This window comes from Manihot esculenta, chromosome 11 (assembly GCF_001659605.2).
Source record: "Manihot esculenta cultivar AM560-2 chromosome 11, M.esculenta_v8, whole genome shotgun sequence".
Taxonomy (NCBI): Eukaryota; Viridiplantae; Streptophyta; class Magnoliopsida; order Malpighiales; family Euphorbiaceae; genus Manihot; species Manihot esculenta.
Genome location: NC_035171.2, coordinates 16357628 through 16379077, shown reverse-complemented (window position 1 = coordinate 16379077; position 21450 = coordinate 16357628). Strand labels below are relative to the sequence as shown.

General features: G+C 29.9%; 1 protein-coding gene across 4 annotated transcripts; it reads left to right on the top strand.

Annotated features, from left to right (window-relative positions):
- The first annotated feature begins 1750 nt into the window (after positions 1 to 1750).
- Positions 1751 to 15401, top strand: LOC122725117 (pentatricopeptide repeat-containing protein MRL1, chloroplastic-like). 4 transcript variants are annotated; one of them, XR_006352527.1, is made up of 20 exons: positions 1751 to 2177; positions 2281 to 2992; positions 3118 to 3343; positions 3560 to 3623; positions 3719 to 3863; positions 3961 to 4076; positions 4500 to 4628; positions 4816 to 4989; positions 5071 to 5235; positions 5665 to 5805; positions 6291 to 6390; positions 7928 to 8036; positions 8177 to 8268; positions 9026 to 9116; positions 9383 to 9614; positions 9722 to 9814; positions 10981 to 11029; positions 12723 to 12816; positions 14434 to 15165; positions 15261 to 15401. XR_006352527.1 is itself a non-coding variant. In XM_043961754.1 (19 exons), exons 1-19 carry the CDS (start codon positions 1848 to 1850, stop codon positions 14666 to 14668), a joined length of 3297 nt encoding a protein of 1098 aa, XP_043817689.1. In that variant the 5' UTR covers positions 1751 to 1847; the 3' UTR covers positions 14669 to 15245. The 4 variants fall into 4 exon arrangements, 1 of the variants encoding a protein (XP_043817689.1); XR_006352528.1 differs by having other exon boundaries at positions 15247 to 15401; XM_043961754.1 differs by lacking the exon at positions 15261 to 15401 and having other exon boundaries at positions 14434 to 15245.
- Positions 15402 to 21450: the final 6049 nt, after the last annotated feature.

Genomic DNA, 21450 nt, shown 5'->3' with positions numbered 1-21450 from the left:
ATTCTATCCTATTTTTCGTTAAAAATATATAAAGGATGAGAGAGAAAATTTTTAAAATTCAATTTTGCCCTCAAATAAAATCCCTTATTTAGACTTTGGATATTACTATTATTAATAAATCAGTCTCTACATTTCAGAAATCTATTAAAACGTTTTTATCTTTTCTCATACCTATTAAAACATTTTTAGCATTTCTTTCCGTCAATAAAATAGTCTCTATCTTTTCTCATATTTATTAAAACGTCATTATCGTTTCTTTTCATCAACGAAATAATCCCTCCTCATTGTTTTTTTTCTTCAATGAAATAGTCTCTCCCTACATTTTCAAAAATATATTAAAACGTTTTTATCTTTTTTCATATCTATTAAAACGTTCTTATTGTTTTTTTTTTTTGTCAACGAAATAGTCCCTATCATTTTTCACATATATTAAAACATTCTTATCATTTTCTTCCGTTAACGAAAAAGAAACAAAGAAGAAGAAGAAGAAGAAGAAGAAAAAGAAGAAGGAGGAGGAGGAGGAGGAGGAGGAGGAGGAGAAGAAAAAAAATGGGGTAATTTGGTCTTTTATTATATTTTTAACGGCAAAAATAGACGAAATGACTATTTTATTGACGGAAAGAAAAGATAAGGACGTTTTAATAGGTTTCTGAAAATGTATGGATCGACTTGTTAATAATGGCAATACTCAGATATTAAATTATAAATCTCCCTTAAAAAAATGGCATCTCTTAAAAAGTATAAAAAACTCTTTTGTTTGATTCGCATTTTAAGTTATTACATTTAAAATTATATTATAGATATTATTACCTTTTACCACTTAAAAATAATTTTACTTCCTAAAAAATTAATTTATTTATCAAATACAATTGTATCTACTTTTCTACAAGTTAATTCCTAAGAAATGTAAAGCATTTTCAACTAAATAAAATCCTAAAATAATTAGGGCTCCTAGAATGTTGAAAACAACCACAACTATAAAGCTCCTCTTTTGATTTCTCTATGTTATAGCTGTCCTAACAGGTGTTAGAAGCAAACATTGATAATTAACAACATCGTTTCTTCCTCTGTTCATCTTACAATTCTGAGATTGTCTTTTAGATTAAGAGCTCATCTTACTGCAGATTTGGATATTAAAAATTTTGAAAATCTCAAAAATCAGGAATTGGAAATAAGTAAGAAATGACTTACAAATTATTTCTATTTGTTTTTAAAATTTTATTATATTTTATGTTTAAAAAAACTAAAATGTTAATAAATTATTTTAATGCTATATTAGTATAAAATACATGTTGTTATTCGAAATGTATTATTTTATAAATTAGTAATTTTTTTTATAATATTAAAGGTGAATCATAAACTCTAAAATAAAAATAATATAAAATTACAAAGTGTTTTTTAATAATTTCTCCAAAAATGAATGGAAACCACAGATTTCATAATACCTGCTTACAAAAAGAGGGAAAAAAAATTGTGGAGTACGTAAAAGAAGTGGAAGACAAAGTAAGAAATCAGTAAGCTTTAGAGCTTTGGTTTGGTCGCACGGCTCCAGAGCCAGCCACGGTTGACGATGGTTTTAAAATTCATGAATCGGGCCGAGACCAGCCCACTGATTATTGGATCAGTGAACCGGTAAATGGATTCATCATCCATACAGACACAAAAACTAACGGCTGAGATTAGATTTGCAATTCCCAATAGAGAGAATTCAGTTTTCCGCCACGTCAGCAACTATATCCAATTGTCTGTTGAACCAGAGGAGACGATGACTTCATTTTCTCTCTTTCTCCTATCTATCCTCCCTCCTCCACCACCTCACTTCTCTCTGTTTCTCTTGAGTTTTTAATATGGAGCTGTGCTTCTCTGCTAAATCCCATTCCTTAAACCTAATCTCCGGAGCTCAAATCTCAGCTCTCTCTTGTGCTAAATCGTCTATTCGTAAAGAATTCCTGGGTTGCTCTCACAATCTCCGGCCTCCTGGTGGACCAATTCGCGGAAGCAAATGCAGGAAGCTTAGAATTCGCAGAAACCAGTCTCAAAGATTCTTAATCAACGCTTCTTTTGGTTCCGATTCTGTTCTTGTTGTGGTTGCTGTTTCTACTATCTCTGCTCTCTCTTTCGCTTACCTGAATCAGCAGTTAACCAATCGTAACACCAACAAGAGGAGTTCTAAAGAGGTAAACTGAAGAATATGGCTGTCCATTAGTTGAATTGGTTTAATTAAGTTCGTTTTATGATTTTTTTTTTCCAATTTGTTTTAATGTTTTGTGAATGATGTAGGATTTGGGTTCGCCTAGTGCTGGGGTATCTCAGTTACGCAGAAATATTGTGAACATTGTTGGAAGTCCCTCTTTGGACGTTGGAGATTCTCACAGGGGGACCCTTGCAGCAGAAAGTACGAAATTGGCAGAGAGTAACAGAGAAAACAGCTATGCCATTAAAGGGAAAGAGACCCTCGTACAAGTTCTCGAGGACAATGTAACAAGTTATGGTTCTCTTCTAGTTGAAACAACAGAATCTTCCAATGCTGATTTTTCAGTTTCTAATGATTCTAATCATGTGGTTCCAAAAGAGCCTGAGCCTCAACTCTCATCAATTCCTGAATCTGGACGTATCAAACCACTTGAGTTGGCCGAGGGAATGTCCAAGTTGACATTAGAAAAAAGCAGTAATGAGCTTGACGTTAGTTCTGCGTTTCCAGAAGTAATGACGAAGCAATCTAATTCTACTTCGTCTTCTGTAAATTTTGAAGCTGGCAAAATGGTTGACCTTGCTAGCTATTATGGTATCTCTGAAGAATCATCTAGAGAGGATCTTTACACATTTTATGAGGAAAACAAATCAGTGGTGAATTCATCATTAAACATGAATGGTTCAAGCACTGTGTCTTCTCATGCCTTGTCTTCCCCTGGCAATAGCTTTTCTTCGTTGAAGGTGAATGCTATAGTAAAAGAGGCAGAATTGTCAGCGCAGCACTCCCCTCAAATTGCAGGTCATGCCACAAAAGATCATATATCTCAATTATGTTTAATGGTGTAATGCTCTACTCTATTTTGATTAGATATCCTAAAATGGGACTACCTACAATTTGACTTGAGATTTTTTTTCCTTCTTCAGAGTCTGTTGAAAGAAAAATACGTGTAGCACCATATGAAAGAGGTTCTCGCAAAAATGAAAACATGGGAAGGAGAGGATTTCCAAGAGACAAAGAAAAAGGACACCTGATTCAAGATGACCATATAAAACTACCAGATATTCCCTACCCAAATGGCATACACGCTACCGACAAAGACGATCCTCCAAAGAAATTCCAGACTTACAATCGTTTGTTAAGAGATGGAAGGTGACTGTTATCATTGAGTTGCCCTATTAAGATTGTTGACCTGTCTGCTTGACAATTTCCACTAGAGAGATAGTAGCATCAAATCAAATAGTTGTTTAAATATAGATCACCAATCTCCCAAATAAAATATTGGGCTTTATGTGTTTTGTTCTTGATGCCACATAAATTAACTGATTCCTCTTTTAAAAAAATGTTTTATTCTTGAATATTTGTTAGGTTAGCAGAGTGTTTGGATTTGCTGGAGGATATGGAAAGAAGGGGTTTATTGGATATGAGCAAGGTGAGGTTACGTCTTTAGCTCTTGTTCCATGTATTTTGCTCTTGTCAGTGAATTCATGGGCAGAGTTAGTACTGTATTTGTTTATTTGCTTTCAGATTTATCATGCTAAGTTTTTCAAGACCTGCAAAATTCAAAAGGCTGTTAAGGAAGCTTTTCTCTTCTGCAAGTTGGTTCCAAACCCAACCTTGAGTACCTTTAACATGCTCATGTCTGTGTGTGCAAGCTCACAAGACTCAGAGGGTAAGTTGACTAGTGAATCCTTCGGCACCTTGTCCAAGTCTGTCATAATGTATTGTGATTATGCTTCTAGTTACTGATATCTGTATTATTCTTTTAGGAGCTTTCAAAGTTCTACAACTTGCTCGGGGAGCTGGATTGAAAGCTGATTGTAGACTTTACACTACTTTAATATCAACCTGTGCTAAAAGTGGAAAAGTTGATTCAATGTTTGAAGTATGGTAACTTCTTGGTTATTCTTGGTTTAGATTTGGAATAAAAAATTTCAAGATTTCAAAATATATTTCTTCTACAGTTCTATTTTGCATGTAACATTTTCTTAGTAATTTATGTTCTGCCTATTGTTGTATTGATCTTCATGCTTCATTAATTAGTGATTCAAATTCCGGACTTCATGCCACCATTAAATCCAAATGAAAGCTAAGTTGGAGTTTGACATACTTGATGAATTTCTCTTACCTTTGGGCAAGTTATTCAGAGCATTTACTATCTTTGATTATAGCCAGCTGTTGGTATTAAATAATGGGGTGGTTGCTAAATCAAAGTGCCCTTGTTCAAACTCCACAAAAGCAATTATGTTGCTTTCTGAAAAAGGGAAAAGCAGATTTTGAGTAGTAATGCTCATTATGGTTGCACTAGGTGTTTCATGAGATGGTTAATGCTGGAGTTGAACCAAATGTTCATACATATGGCACGCTAATTGATGGCTGTGGCAGAGCAAGACAAATGGCTAAGGCATTTGGTGCTTATGGGATAATGAGATCCAAGGTATTGTTTGGAATTATATACTTTTGTATATGAGTGAGTATTTTTATGTGAAACTCGCTTAATCATATCAAGCACTCATGCTTGTCTTCAGACAATTTTTGGGCAAGGTCTGGTTGCATAGTCCTGTTTACTTCTACTTCCTAATGTCAAATTAATTGTCGCATTGATAAGATGTTGTGTGCAGTAGAACGTGAAGCCAGACCGAGTTGTCTTTAATGCACTTATCACTGCATGTGGTCAATCGGGAGCTGTGGATCGTGCCTTTGATGTGTTAGCAGAAATGAGGGCCGAGGCACAACCTATTGACCCCGATCATGTTACTGTTGGTGCATTGATAAATGCATGTGCAAAGGCTGGTCAGGTGTGTAAATACTATACTTGTGGCTTATGATTTCTTGATTGCTATGTTTAAGTGTGTGACATAACAAAGCCTCGCTTTTAGGTTGGTCGGGCAAAAGAAGTATATAACATGATGCACGAATTTAACATCAAGGGCACTCCTGAGGTTTATACAATTGCTGTCAATTCTTGCAGCCAGACTGGTGATTGGGAGTTTGCAAGCAGAGTGTATGAAGACATGAAAAGGAAAGGCGTGGCCCCTGATGAGGTATCAACTGCTAATGCTGATGGAGTGAGGACAAAATTAGTTATATTAGTTGGATTATGATTTATAGAGAGAAGCTGTGGTCTCTGGTACAGTGGTTAGCCCTTGTAATAGAACACTCTTCTTGTTTGTTAGAATGGGAACTGTCATTGTCATTGTTCATATGGTCTTTGGATAGGACTGCACCATTCTCTTGAAGGGTTAATTAATCAACTGAACTAAAAAAATGAACTGAATGGGTTGCACTTGTGTACTCTAGTGGCAAACAATATTAAGAACTTCCACAGAAATTACCATGAGCAAAATTTAGAAAAGCAAAATGATCTGATTGTCATCAAATATGAGTATTTAATCACCTCTATTTAAGCAGATCCACAGGGAGGGTTTCACATTAATATAATGCTTGTAGTTCTCACATTTGCTTATGTGCAGATGTTTCTCAGTGCGATGATAGATGTGGCGGGGCATGCTGGATTAGTGGATGTTGCATTTCAAATCTTACAGGAAGCCAGGGTTCAAGGATTAGAACTTGGAATTATACCATATAGTTCATTGATGGGAGCTTGCAGTAATGTATGTCTCGTCTACTCGTTGGTTACAAGCAGTTCTTTTGGTACATGTAAACAGTATAATTCTTAGTTTCTAGTATTGCAGTAGCAATACAGAATCTCCCAGCTAAATTCTTAAGCTATATAAGTTACAAAGTATTTAGTTCTGGCCCTTTAGCTTTCTATGTCCAATTATTGAAGCTTTTAGATCTTAAGTCCTTTTTCGTTCTCATGAAACCAAGGGATATGATTATAATTTCATGTTGATATCAAAATTGTAATTTTTTTCATTCACTTTTTCTCCCTACATTTGTAATATTCTCAGAACTTATTTGCATTAAATGTTTTCATACAGAGGGATTCCCAACTCATATGTCTTATGGGAAAAATAGAAAACACCTACTTGTTTGGGATTATGTGTTTTGCTTTGCATATGTTTCGAACCAAAAATAGCTATGAAGGCAATAGCCTACTTGGCAGTTATAACTGTTTTTCTTCTTTTCGCATCAGGGCAAAAACTGGCTGAAGGCACTGGAGCTGTATGATGATATGAAGTCCATTAAACTAAACCCAACAGTCTCAACCATGAATGCTCTGATCACTGCATTGTGTAAGTCTATATCTATTATTTGTTTCATGATAATCTGACAATTTTAGTTTCGAATTTTAACTCCGCTTGGCTTTTTTAGTAATTTATGCTTTCATATTTATCATGATAATGTTCTATTTTTCCGCTTTGAGAATTGATTGAAGGAGAATAAAATATTAGAGATTGGCTATTTCTTGTTCTTTTCATTTATTAAGTTTGAAGATGGCTCATTTCATGTAGTGTGATAATCAGTTCATTGCTGCACTGTCTAGAGATTGGCTAAACCTGCCTATGCTGAATGTTGCATCATATATCTGGTTGGCTGCCCTTGCAAAATAGTTTTTTTGTTTCTTGGTATTTTAGGCGGCTTCACAATTCTTGCCAAATGTCTTCTTCAAAGGATGCAGTAGAAGGTTTCTAACACTGGTATTTATGAATGAATTGATTCCTGGAGAACTTATTTACTTGCTCCTGGGAAATTGTAGGAAAAACCAGAAGTAGTAATAGAATATTATGAACTTGTAGATTGAATAATCTTATGTTGTTAGATTCCATTAACGGTGAGGTTACACCAATAAAACAACCTGGTTACCATGTTGGTAGATCACTTCAAATATATAACTCGACAATAAAACAAATGAATAAACCAAAAGGGAGAGAGTAAAAAAGAAAGTTCTCTATCATAGTTGCTAAATTGAGTTACAAGTGGCTCTTGTAGCTTATATAATTAATTAATTATCCAGCTCTTAGGCTAATGAAAAATAAACATCGTACTGCACTCACAGGCTTTGTCTGGTAGTAAGTGCATCTGAGTAAATCTGAGAGGTCTCAGATTCTACTCCCTCAATTCCCGATTCCCATTTCAAAAAAAAAAAAAAAAAAAAAACATCCTACTGATAAGCAAAATAATAGTTTTATCAAAATAAAATAAACTTCATAAAAAAGGATCCTATATGAAGTTATGCAGAAAAATGCCGAACAAGAACATTGACTCAAAGGCTGATAACTAAAACTTGATATACTAGAATTCGTCACAAGTAAGTATGGGCCTATTAGTATTGCCTGAAATAAATGAGCTAAGTTGTGCCCAATATTTAGGTGTTCAAGTCAGGTTCCATTAATTTTAAGGGAGCTCTCAACTTATTTTCAAGTTTGTTTAATTAAAAATATTTATCTACATTCAATGCTTTAAGCAAGTATGTTTGAGCCTATTATAAACAAAAAGTTTTACATATTTAATTTATATAGTATATATATATACACTCATATATACATATTAATTAATTAATACAGAAATAGGATTTTTTGGCAACATAAAACTAATACTGAGTGGGTCAACCTTTATGTGGGAGAGTTTTATTTTATTTTTAATCAAAGTGGTACAGATTTTTCTTTCTCACATTTGTTGCATTTAGTTCTGTACTAGAGATCATGTATAGGCACTAACAATTGGGAGCATGGTTCTAAGCTGATAACACATTAACATGTGTAGCCTTGGCGTAATCCTAGGATAGCTAAAGAAAAAAACTAGAAATGGAATAACCGGATGTTTTTACAGGTGATGGGGATCAACTACCAAAGGCTATTGAAGTGCTGTCAGAAATGAAGAGTTTTGGCTTGTGCCCAAACACTGTTACATACTCCATGCTCTCAGTGGCCAGTGAGAGGTATGTGGACCTGAATTCTATGACTACCATATAAACTAATTGCTTCTTTTTTAAGCATATGCTTCTTCCTCAGAGTGTCACACACAGCTTCTGAGACTATTGCTATTTTTATCTTTTCATGTTTCTGTTTTCCTTTCCAGAAAGGATGATCTAGAGGTTGGGCTCATGCTTCTTTCACAAGCCAAAGAAGATTCTGTTGCCCCTACTCTTGTTATGCGCAAATGCATTGTTGGTAAGTTTCAAAGTTAACCGCATCTTTCTGCTATGTCTCCATCACACCTCAAATTGGTATATTCTACCTCACTGAAGCTGATTCTACATCATTTGAACATTCTAAAAGTTTGAAAGCTTAACTTTTTTGGTATTTGTTTAAAATTTCGTATAATGCTCGTTATTCTTAATTCTTCTGTTAGATTTTAAGCTAGATTTTTTTTTCTGACTTGTTGAAATGCTTGCTCAGTAATCAGAAAATGTTTCAGATTATAGCCAATGATTATCTATTTTCCAATGTTTTGATAAACAATATGTCGTGATCCTATCTTCTGTCATCTGATGTGAGTATGTAACTATATATATTTATGTGTCTAGGTGATGCCGTGATCCAAGGGCATATGTCCTATTGACTAGCAATGAGTAGACACTGGACAACCTTAATCCATAAGATCAAGAAATTCAATATTTATTAATTAATTTTGAGCTGTTGAAGTCAAGATTTACCTCATACAAAATGCCAGGATTTTGTATGAGGGGAACTGCTGTTTCTTTCTTTCTTTCTTTCTTTCTTTTTTGGAGACTTCCAAAGGTCGTCAGCATTTTTGTCTTTTACTTGTTCCCGAGTCTTGTGAAATTTGATATACATGCTATGTTTTATGTTTTCTGTTTAACAGCTTCCATGACATTTCTTTCTTCTGGATTGAACATTGTAACATAAAATTGGACTAATCATCTGCAATTAATTCAGTTAATCCTTTGATTGTTCCTCATTGAAGGTATGTGCTTGCGGAGATATGAGAAGGCTTGTGCTCTTGGTCAGAATGTTTTATCTTTTGACTCGGGAAGGCCGCAGATAAAAAATGAGTTGTATGTTTTTTTTTCCTCCCCATTTGTCTTGTACAAATACTATGTAAGCCATATACCTTTTCCTTTGAAAAGCTTTGCCTTTTGTTTTCTTATTTGCTGAGGGGTGGGGGTGGCAGAAGAGAATTGGTTGTTTTTCTAATTTCTCTACTATTGTGTTACCCTTGAAAGTTTAAATAATGGGTTGGTTATTCTTCATGAATGGTAATCCTATTGTGAAAAATGTAATTTCCTGAGTAAGCTCTGATCTCCTCAAATTAATTCTTTAGGACATCAACAGCCTTAATGGTCTACCGTGAAACAATTGCAGCTGGTGAGAAACCTACAATGGACGTTGTTTCACAAATTTTGGGATGCCTAAAAGTCCCTGGTGATGCTTCACTAAAAGCCAAATTAGTTGAAAATGTTGGAGTAACTACTGACTCATCAAAATTTTCTAACCTCTGCTCATTGTTGGATGGATTTGGAGAATATGATCCTCGTGCTTTTTCATTGCTTGAGGTCAGTAGGCAGCTGAATTTGTTCTTCAATTTTCTGACTTCATGCTTTATTATGAAACTATGGTTGGATGCTTGCTAGATGCCAGCTAAGATTGTTACCATATGCAGGAAGCTGCTTCTCTTGGAATCATTCCACATTTATCCATGAAAGCAAGTCCCATTGTTATTGATGCTAAAACCTTGCAAATTCATATTGCAGAGGTAAGATTTTGGCATAGTAGTTTAATCAACTTAGATGACAATAGTTCTTGTTGAAACTTCTGTTCTTCATTGACCCTATGCTTCTAGGGGTGCATCTCTGTTGTTGCCCAGATATGCTAACATTATGACAGTATAAACTGCTTGATGATCTTTCTTCAGTGGTACATTTTATATGTTGACAATTAAGCCTTTAATGAACAGAACCTACTCTAACAATATTTGTATCTTTTCACTGACACTGGCAACTTTTCGTTTCCCCTTTTTTTTTCTTTTGCATCACCTGCTTCAGGGGAGCCTTTTATTATTATTTTTTTCCAATTGAGAGGCCAAATGTTATATACAAGCTTGATTCAAAATATTGTTAACTATATTTATAATCTATATATTTTGAAAGGCTGATATTATATATTTAAAAAATACTACAAGAAATTGTACTTAAGCTAGATTTCTTTTAGGGTGACAATACTATAAAAAATTATTGTACATATAATAAAAAATAAATAATTTTAGCGTTTCAGATTATAGGTTTGACCAGCTGTTAGCTGTTTTAGTAGCTTTAGCTGTTTCACTAACAGTTAGTTGTTAGTGGTTAATGGTTAGTTGTTTATATAATATTCAAAGTAGGAGTGTTTAGTATGCGATAAATATTGGATTAGCTTTTAAATATAAAATGATATTAAAGGACATGAATGAATATTTAAATTTATAAAACATAAAAGGATATAAGTGTTAAAAAAATACAAACTAGTAGTTGCAACCACTAAGGGAATAGTAGCTTGTCAATAACCACTAGTGCATCTGTCAATTACTACTATAAAATAGTAGTTACCAAACAATAAATATTAAAACTAGTATTTTAATTCAACCTAAACACCAAATGTACCACTAAACACTGTTGTCGAACAAGGCCTACTAATGCTTATTGTTTTTCCTCTTTTGGGAATGGCCAATAAATAAAAACAAAAACAAATTCTGGTGAGGTTGGAGTATCAAGCTTCTGCCCCTATCTAGGATTTAGTATGAGAAAACAGAATGCATGTGAACAATATGTTTTCGTACCGTCTTGAACATAAAGCAAAATATGAGTTGAAACCATTCTTTCCTTTACCTTTTAAAGTTTGTGCTGCAAATGCCCATTTTGATGACTTCTTGAGCGATCTTGTCAGGTCTATCTCTTAAACGTTTTGAAAGGTCTCAAGCATCGTCTTGCTGCTGGTAAGGACTTATTTTTTAATAAGGTATTGAATTTTAGGTTAAGAATTTAACTTCTGAAGGTTATTAAATTCAATGAATCTATATAAACGTTAAATAGTTGGGCTATGAAATAGGTTCATGCAATATTGCCAAGTGGCTGAATAATAAAAATGCAACATCAGATTCTTTCATTTAAATTAAAATAAAATTCATTAATAACAATTAATATACACATATTGATAATAATAATAAAAAATTAATTATGTACATTTTAATCACAATACTAATACTAGTAATAATAATAACAATAGTAATATTATGAAACTTATTTCATTAATACCACATACTAATGTGATTTTTTTAGTTTCTTAATGCTTAACATAACAGTCTAGATAATATACATCTTTATTTATGCATAATAATTGCAAAATATTTTTAAATTTGAAAATTAATATGTATAAATAATTAAATATATAATCAAATAATTAAGTGATATTGTCTGTAGTTTTTAATTCATCTTATTTCTATTTCTTTAGCTATATTCTTATCAACAATTGACAAAAACTAACACAAACTCAAAAGTCACCTTTTCATTGTTCAATGTAATTGTAAAATTGTGTACTTGATTATTAGAATCAAAAAATTTACGGCAATAATTACAATTTAACTAATACTAGGAAACTAAGGGCCATAATTATAAACTATATAAATTAAAACCATCTTTTCATGTCATTATAAAATCATTTATTTAATCCCTTGTGATAAAAAAATTTATGACAATAGTACAATTTATTTAATACTAGAAAATTAATAGTCATATTTGTGAACTATATGAACCTTTTACAAACTATCCACCTCCTGGTGCAAATAGAGATACAATATCCAACCAAGATTTTATCTCAAACTTACCAAATGATATTTTAATAAATAAGGTATCTGAAGAAGATGAAGAACAATTTATCACTAAGGTAATTTTCGTCTTATAAATAATTTATTTATATATATTTTATGGGCATTTTATTCTTTTTTTTATATTTATCATCAATTTATATTTACTTTTTGTATTTATTTTCTTTATATTTTCACTATTTCTTTGACAAGTATTGCTTAAAGTATTTCAAATGAATTAGATATAAATTAAATATGGGAGACACTATATAGTCAGAGCTTCATTCAATTAAATAATATACCAACAATTATTATATTTGCGCAATGCGCGAGCAAAAGCCTAGTTTCTATAAACCATAGAATGGATAAATGCATGTGTCTCATTTCTGCAAAACTTTGGAAAATCTTCTATTAAGCTTCCTTTGCTTTATACCCAAGTGGTTTGCATTGTTTCATTTTCAAATTGATTTGGTTACTCCCTTCCCCTCCCTCCCCTCCCCCTCCTTTTTAGAAAAGCTCAAAAAATGAAGAATGAAGAAATGGGGGAAGAGAAAACCTTGAAAGGCAATACCAATGACCTTGACGTCAATTGATCTCTAACAGCCCTCCTTCACTATTCATCTATGGCAACTAAGTATCAAAACAATTTTGAATGTAAATTCTTTTAAACAGAAAATGTAATGATGCAATGCATGTTAAGTCAAGCAATGGTGCCTGTGCTAGTTCACTATTAGAGAAGGGAAATGAGGGATTAAGATAGCATGTGCCTTGTTAATCTATTCCATTAATGACTAACTTTAGCTGTTCTTGCCTCCATTTTCTTCAGGTGCAAAGTTGCCCAGCATAACCATTTTATTGCCTATAGAAACAACAAAAGTCAAGATTCATGAAAGCGAGAAAATGATCAACCTAGCAGGAAGGTGAGAAGTACTACTTCAGTATCATGTGCAATAATACTTACCCGATGCCCCTGCTAGCTCCCCTCTAATGTGGAACACAAGTAACAATCAAAGGGGAAAAGGAAATAAACTCTCAAATCCTATCAATTCTCAATTGTGAATATCAATAATAAGAAGCTTTACTGAAATTCCTAGATGATATAGGTGTTTTTATAGTATAATATCTGGTCTTACAAGTACTTGGATTAGGAGTCCTAAAATAAGAAATGATGCATCAAGAAAGACTATACTTATTTATTATTTTGATTTAGTTTTTATAATTAAAGATTATTTCAAAATAATTCCTAAATCTAGTATTTCCTTGCCTGCATCACCCTCTTCATATAGGTGTTTTAGGTAAGGTTGCTAGTATAATATAATGATGAGGCTCTAGATTGTCTTTTTGGGCTAATGGTCCTTTAATCCTAAACTTTGTGCAAACTTTCAATTCTATTGGTGGTTATAGAATTTATAACTGACAGCAGTTACATTAAAGGGTGGAATCAATTCCATGGGTGAAGTGTCTAGGCATAATTGACAAAGAATTGACATGTTAACATGGCTGTGCAAGGTCAACATAGTTTCAATTATTTTTTGGGATTCATCTAAAAATCACTACCCCTCTCTGTCCTCTTCTCTGTTCCTCTAACCTTCAAACTACAATAATTTTAGAAACTTGGACAATTTCAAGCTTGCTCCAATCAACTAATTTAAAGTTGATGACTTGAAAAATAAACCATTTGGTCCAGTGTTACAACTTTACCTAATCATGTCAATGTCAATAACTCAATCTGCCTTGTCATGTGTTCTCCAATTTAGGTGAAGTCATATATCATTAGTTTCAGTCTGCCTGGACATATGTGCATCCCATTTAATAGAGTGTCAACTTCTGACCTCTATTATTAAAAAGCTGGACTTGGGCAAGGTATTTCATTCTCAGGCAGTTAGGATTAACTTGGTCCGGTTGAGGCTTGCCTCTTAAGTTCATTAATGTTTGTACAGGGCTTGGATTAGTGTTTATACAAAGCTTGATCTACCTGGGCCAGCCATTAATATATATAAACTAAAATTTCCAGCTTGAACCTGGCCAAGTCATTAGATAACACAACTAAAGGCATGAGTCCTAACTTTTGAAATTATTGCTACCAAATTGTTAAGTCTAACATAACTGATACAATTGAAAATTTGGATAAAGTTGAATATCTGCTCAAAATTAAGGATTTAGGGGTCATTAATCCTTCTTTTTTTTTTTTGTTACTTAGTTTTGCTGAAAAAACGCCAAAGCTAATAATGGAGGTAGATAATTGTGCTGATTGGCTAACTATACCAATAAATATAGCCTGTGGTTTGAAATATCAAATACATCCAATGAGGATATATTAGGCCAATTTATTTTGTGAAACCTCAATATTGTGGAAAAGGCATAATGATCAATGTATGTTATCAAATCTATATTTATTGCAGAAGTTAAGGAAATTTCTCTTACCCCATCTTAAACAACAATGCTGGCAGTATTTCCAGAAAACAATTATGTGTGATAAACAAGTTATAGGAGAAATACTGTTGTGTGATTCTGATCATAAACACTGTGGTTGACAGGCTTGGGCAGGAAGTTGCATCTCTATTGAGAAGGATAGGGTTGCCTTACCAAGGGAATGAATCATATGGGAAGATTAGAATCAATGGGGTTTCCTTAAAAAGATGGTTTCAACCAAAGCTTTCTTCTCCTTTTAGTAGAAAACCAGGAGAGTTGAGCTCATCCCAATTGATAATTGGGAAAGGGATCATTCATCAGCAGCGTAATATTCGGACCGGCAATTTGTCTTTGGAATAAGAGGAAGCATTTTTATTGCTGCTGATAGGGAAACAGATTTAAAGGAATGAGTTATACAAGTTTTTCCCAAGCATGAGATACATATCAGTTTTATGAATGACCTAGTCTCATTATCATGCTGCAGCAAGATATTGCGTCCCTGTTCTTGGATAGCTTTTGCAAAATTTTGAAACAGAAACTGAGGTCACCTTCTGTCTGAAGATGTGGTAGGATACTTCAAGAGCAACGTAAATGCAGTGAATATGGCCTAAGATTATACCATTTCCGGCTGAAATAAAAAGAGATTATGTATTCAACGGTCACTCTTCTGTGTCCATTTTGAAGAGAAATAAATAAATTATGTCCACTCCTGCAGCTTTAAGGATGGAAGCTTCAAGCTGCAATGTGAAAGCAAGTGCAAGAGTACGAAAATTGTTGCATCACATAATGTATAATAATGAATGCCACTTGTACTGAGAAGACATCATCTGCCAATTTACATTGTCAATCTTTTGAAGGTATCATCGCATAATGTATATCATTTTGCAAATGCAAAAACCATTTTAAATAATTTATAGTTAAAACAAAATTATGGTCAGAATTTTTTCTGCAGGAGTTAATCATGGGAGGTTACCTTGTAAAAGTACTATGTTTGTTTGCTCTGATGAAATGTTAGTGACTTTGGAGCATTCAAGCAGGCTTGATTTTGAAAGGAAAATGGTAGGCATATCATACCCTAGTTTCATGAACCCAATAGGATATTAGTTACCTTGTAAAAGTACTATGTTTGTTTGCTCTGATGAAATGTTAGTGACTTTGGAGCATTCAAGCAGGCTTGATTTTGAAAGGAAAATGGTAGGCATATCATACCCTAGTTTCATGAACCCAATAGGATATTTTGACTCTTGTTAATACCTCAGTTTGAACCTGAGCTTTCTGGCATATATGCGAGCTTAGAGTAAACAGGCTACTGATCCCATATGAGCCTCAAATTTTACAAGGTTCTCTGGATCTTATAGTTGTTGCTCTTCTTTTGCTGACATGTGTGGATTGATTGTTTCATAAACAAATTTATCACTGCCGATGACTACTTCAATTGATTCCTTCTATGGAATTTGGACAGCAGAGCTCCAAAGAAAATTTTTGGATGAAAAAACTAAGAGAAACTATGATTATTGAAAAGAAACAAAGAAAATTGATTCATCCACTTACGTGGGAAAATGCACATGTATACTTCACAATCCTCCTATGTGTGTCCTAGGAGGGAAAAAGGGAGATGGTTTGGGGGAGAAAATAAAAAAAAAAAGATGAAAATGTTGTAAAAAAATGGCAGGGGCTTGGTGAACCTTCTTATGGTTCCTGAAATTTCAGAAGGCAAGAAACCTAGAAGTGAGATCAATAAAGTCATCTTCTTTGCAAGGAATTGTAATGGCACCCATTGGATGATTGAACCCAAATTCTTCTGCAGCTTGGTTAAGCAAGTCCTGGAAGCAAGGATGGTTCAAATAGGATATTGGAACGATAAATCTCTTCCACTGGAATTCTCCAACATAAACTGCTACATGCCCTTTAGGCACACTAGACTGGTTTCTTCCTTGGAAAGACTGCTTCTTCATACTTTGCATGGCGCAGGAGATCATGGAAGGCAAGCGAATACCCATTTCAGAACCCGAGGAAGAGAGAGAAAGAAACAGAAACTGTAATTTACAGGAAAAATGTGGTACTTGCAAGCTTGGAGAAAGAGAGTGGCAATGGATTTGTAATTATAGAGGGGTTTACAGAGCAGTGGAAGACTCGCCTTGGATGGATACAAGGATCCACTGCATCACAGATTCACATGGATGCAAACTGATCTTTGCTATAAAATAAATAAAAATATGGAATATCCACGGTGGCAACATCCTGTGCTGATGATGCAGTGGACCCACTTGTGTTCGCTCTCATTTCTCTCTTGGTCCAAGTACACATGCATCAACACTGGAGCTGGCGTCAATGCATGTAGACACCCGAGAATCTTTTTCAAAAACAATGGTATCAAGCTGCAAAATTTCGCATAAATTAAAAATAGATATAAATTAATTATCTTTTTCATAGATATAAATTAAAAATAAGTAGGAGGTTGATTATATAGATATAAATTAATTATATAGATATAAATTAAAAAGATAAAAGATAAAAGACACTTTGCTGCAAAAAATATAATAAAAATAAAAAAAATTGAATGAACAAAATTTCATTTTCAAATCAAATTCAAAATTTCAATTTCAATATTCACCAAATAAAAAAATTCAAACTTAATAAATATTATAAAAATTAAAAAAAATCATCTTTAATATATAATATAATTAATAGATTTATTTTTTTATTTTTCAAATTCAACACTTTAATTTTTAAAATTTAATTTTATTAAAATTCAAAAAAAATTTTCATTTTTAGATTTAACTCTTTATTTTTCGAACTCTAATACTTTAATTTCTAAAATTTAATTTCATTAAAATTTAAAAAATAAAATTTCAAATTCAATCTCTCCAAATAAATAAATTTAAGATTTAAACTCAAAAAATATAATAAAAATCCAAAAATTGAATCAATAAAATTTCATTTTCAAATCAAACCGAAAATTTCTATTTCTATTTCAATATTCACAAACAAATAAAAATTTCAATAAATTCAAAATTCAAACTTAATAAATATTATAAAAATTTTAAAAAATCTTTAATATATAATATAATTAATAAATTTATTTTTTTATTTTTCAAACCCAACACTTTAATTTTTAAAATTTAATTTTATTAAAATTCAAAAAAAAAATTATTTTTAATATATAATATAATTAATAGATTTAACTCTTTATTTTTCGAATCCTAACGCTTTAATTCCTAAAATCTAATTTCGTTAAAATTTAAAAAATAAAATTTCAAATTCAATCTCTCCAAATAAATAAATTTAAAATTTAAACTCAAAAAATATAATAAAAATCAAAAAATTGAATCAATAAAATTTCATTTTCAAATCAAACCGAAAATTTCTATTTCTATTTCAATATTCACAAACAAATAAAACTTTCAATAAATTCAAAATTTAAACTTAATAAATATTATAAAAATTTTAAAAAATCATCTTTAATATATAATATAATTAATAAATTTATTTTTTTATTTTTCAAACCCAACACTTTAATTTTTAAAATTTAATTTTGTTAAAATTAAAAAAAAATATTTTTAATATATAATATAATTAATAGATTTAACTCTTTATTTTTCAAATCCTAACACTTTAATTCCTAAAATTTAATTTCGTTAAAATTTAAAAAATAAAATTTCAAATTCAATCTCTCCAAATAAATAAATTTAAGATTTAAACTCAAAAAATATAATAAAAATTAAAAAATTGAATCAATAAAATTTCATTTTCAAATCAAACCAAAAATTTCTATTTCTATTTCAATATTCACAAACAAATAAAAATTTCAATAAATTTAAAATTTAAATTTAATAAATATTGTAAAAATCATAAAAAAAAAATTCATCTTTAATATATAATATAATTAATAGATTTATCCCTTATTTTTTAAATCCAATACTTTAAGTTCTAAAGGTTAATTCCATTAAAATTTTAAAAAAAATTCTATATTTAATATATAACATAATTAATAAATTTATCTTTTTATTTTTCAAACTCAACACTTTAATTCCTAAAATTTAATTATGTTAAAATTAAAAAAAATCATGTTTAATATATAACATAATTAAAAAAATTTTCTCTTTATTTTTTAAACTCAATACTTTAATTCATAAAATTTAATTCCGTTAAAATTTAAAAAATAAAATCTCAAACTCAATCTCTCCAAATAAATAAATTTAAGATTTAAACTCAAAAAATTGAATCAACAAAATTTTATTTTGAAATCAAACTGAAAATTTCAATTGCAATATTCACGAGCAAATAAAATTTTTAATAAATTTAAAATTCAAACTTAATAAATATCATAAAAAAAATTCATCTTTAATATATAACATAATTAATAAATTTATTTTTTTATTTTTTAAACCCAACACTTTAATTCCTAAAATTTAATTCCATTAAAATTCAAAAAAAATTTCATCTTTAATATATAACATAACTAATAGATTTGTCTCTTCATTTTTCGAATCCAATACTTTAATTTCTAAAATTTAATTCCATTAAAATTTAAAAAAGAAAATTTCAAACTCAATCTCTCCAAATAAATAAATTTAAGATTTAAACTCAAAATATATAATAAAAATCAAAAAATTAAATCAATAAAATTTCATTGGAAAATTTCAATATTCACAAACAAATAAAAATTTTAATAAATTTAAAATTCAAACTTAATAAATATTATAAAAATTATAAAAAAAAAGTTACATATTTAATATATAAAATAATTAATAGATTTTTTTTAAAACAAAACTACTGATTGTATTAATAAAATGTCATCAAATAAAGAGCAATATCATCCCACACATATAAACGAATAGATTCTCTAGCCAAAGTATGAGATCAACCAATCTAACAGAAATATCAGAGTAAGATTTACAATCATTCAAAATTAAACCCCTCATAGGATAATTTGTCAAAAATACTCCTCAGGTACCTATCTAAACCCACCCCACCCCTTCATAAAATAATTTGGCAAATATGTTTCTCTTTCTTTCCTTATCTCTCGAGCATAAATCATTAAAGGTGTCCGGTGACATAGTTGAAGCATTTTACTAATTTAGTCAACGTCTCGTTATAATAAACAGAAGGAATGTCTTTAATTAGAACCCAAAAATCAGAATGAGTTAGAGGGATATGAAGAGAATTTTCATTATCTTGAATCTCCTTCCAAATAAGTATGAATCGATTAAACTCATTCCCTCTATTTTCAAAATCAACATTATTAAAAAATCGAAAAAGATATCTTTTTATCTCTAATTCTATAATAGATACCCATCTTAAGAATACCACAAATCTGCTAAAAATGTCTGCATATTCTGAAAATTGATTGGATTATATGTGAGAAACATTCCGCCATACAGAAATCATGAGTGACGATCGAAATATCTCTAGAGCTCTTAACAGGGACAACAACATCTTTTTTTTATCGATAGTCAATTGACGCAGATCGTCTTTATGAGGAAGATGAAAGAAAAAGTTAAATTTAAATAGCCGTATAGGGAAACTTTTTTTTACATAATTAATAAATTTATCTTTTTATTTTTTAAATTCAACGCTTTAATTCCTAAAATTTAATTTTGTTAAAATCAAAAAAAAATTCATCTTTAATATATAACATAATTAAAAGATTTGTCTCTTTATTTTTTGAATCCATTTAAAATTCAAAAAATAAAATTTCAAACTCAATCTCTCCAAATAAATAAATCTAAGATTTAAACTCAAAAAATTGAATCAACAAAATTTTATTTTAAAATCAAACTGAAAATTTCAATTTCAATATTCACAAACAAATAAAAATTTCAATAAATTTAAAATTTCAACTTAATAAATATTGAAAAAATAAAAAAAATTCATCTTTAATATATAACATAATTAATAGATGTCTTTTTATTTTTTAAATCTAATACTTTAATTCCTAAAATTTAATTTAGTTAAAATCTAAAAAAAAATTTCATCTTTAATATATAATATAATTTTGTCTCTTTATTGATCAAACCAACACTTTAATTTCCAAAATTTAATTTCGTTAAAATTCATAAAAAAAAAAAATTTCAAACTCAATCTTTCCAAATAAATAAATTTAAGATTTAAACCAAAAAATTAAATCAACAAAATTTCATTTTGAAATCAAACTGAAAATTTCAATTTTAATATTCACCGGCAAATAAAAATTTCAATAAATTTAAAATTCAAACTTAATAAATATCATAAAAATCAAAAAAAAAATTCATCTTTAATATATAACATAATTAATAGATTTATTTTTTTATTTTTTAAACCGAACACCTTAATTCTTAAAATTTAATTCCGTTAAAATCCAAAAAATATTTTCATCTTTAATATATAACATAATTAATAGATTTCTCTTTATTTTTAGAACCCAACATTTTAATTCTTAAAATTTAATTCTATTAAAATCTAAAAAAAAAAATTCATCTTTAATCTATAATATAATTAATAAATTTCTCTCTTTATTTTTCGAATCCAACATTTTAATTCCTAAAATTTAATTCGGTTAAAATTAAAAAAATAAAATTTCAAACTCAATCTCTCCAAATAAATAAATTTAAAATTTAATCTCAAAAAACATAATAAAAATTAAAAAATTAAATCAACAAAATTTCATTTAAAATCAAACTCAAAATTTCAATTTTAATATTCACAAACAAATAAAAATTTCAATAAATTCAAAAGTTAAACTTAATAAATATTGTAAAAATAAAAAAAAATTTCATCTTTAATATATAACAAAATTAATAAATTTATCTTGTTGTTTTTTAAACCCAACACTTTAATTCTTAAAATTTGATTCCATTAAAATTCAAGAAAAATTTTCATCTTTAATATATAACATAATTAATAGATTTAACTCTTCATGTTTTTGAACTCAACACTTTAATTTCTAAAATTTAATTCCGTTAAAATTTAAAAAAAAAATTTCAAAATCAATCTCTCCAAATAAATAAATTTAAAATTTAAACTCAAAAAATATAACAAAAATCAAAAAATTGAATCAACACAATTTCATTTTCAAATCAAACAGGAAATTTCAATTTCAATATTCACAAACAAATAAAAACTTCAATCCATTCAAAATTCAAACTTAATAAATATTATAA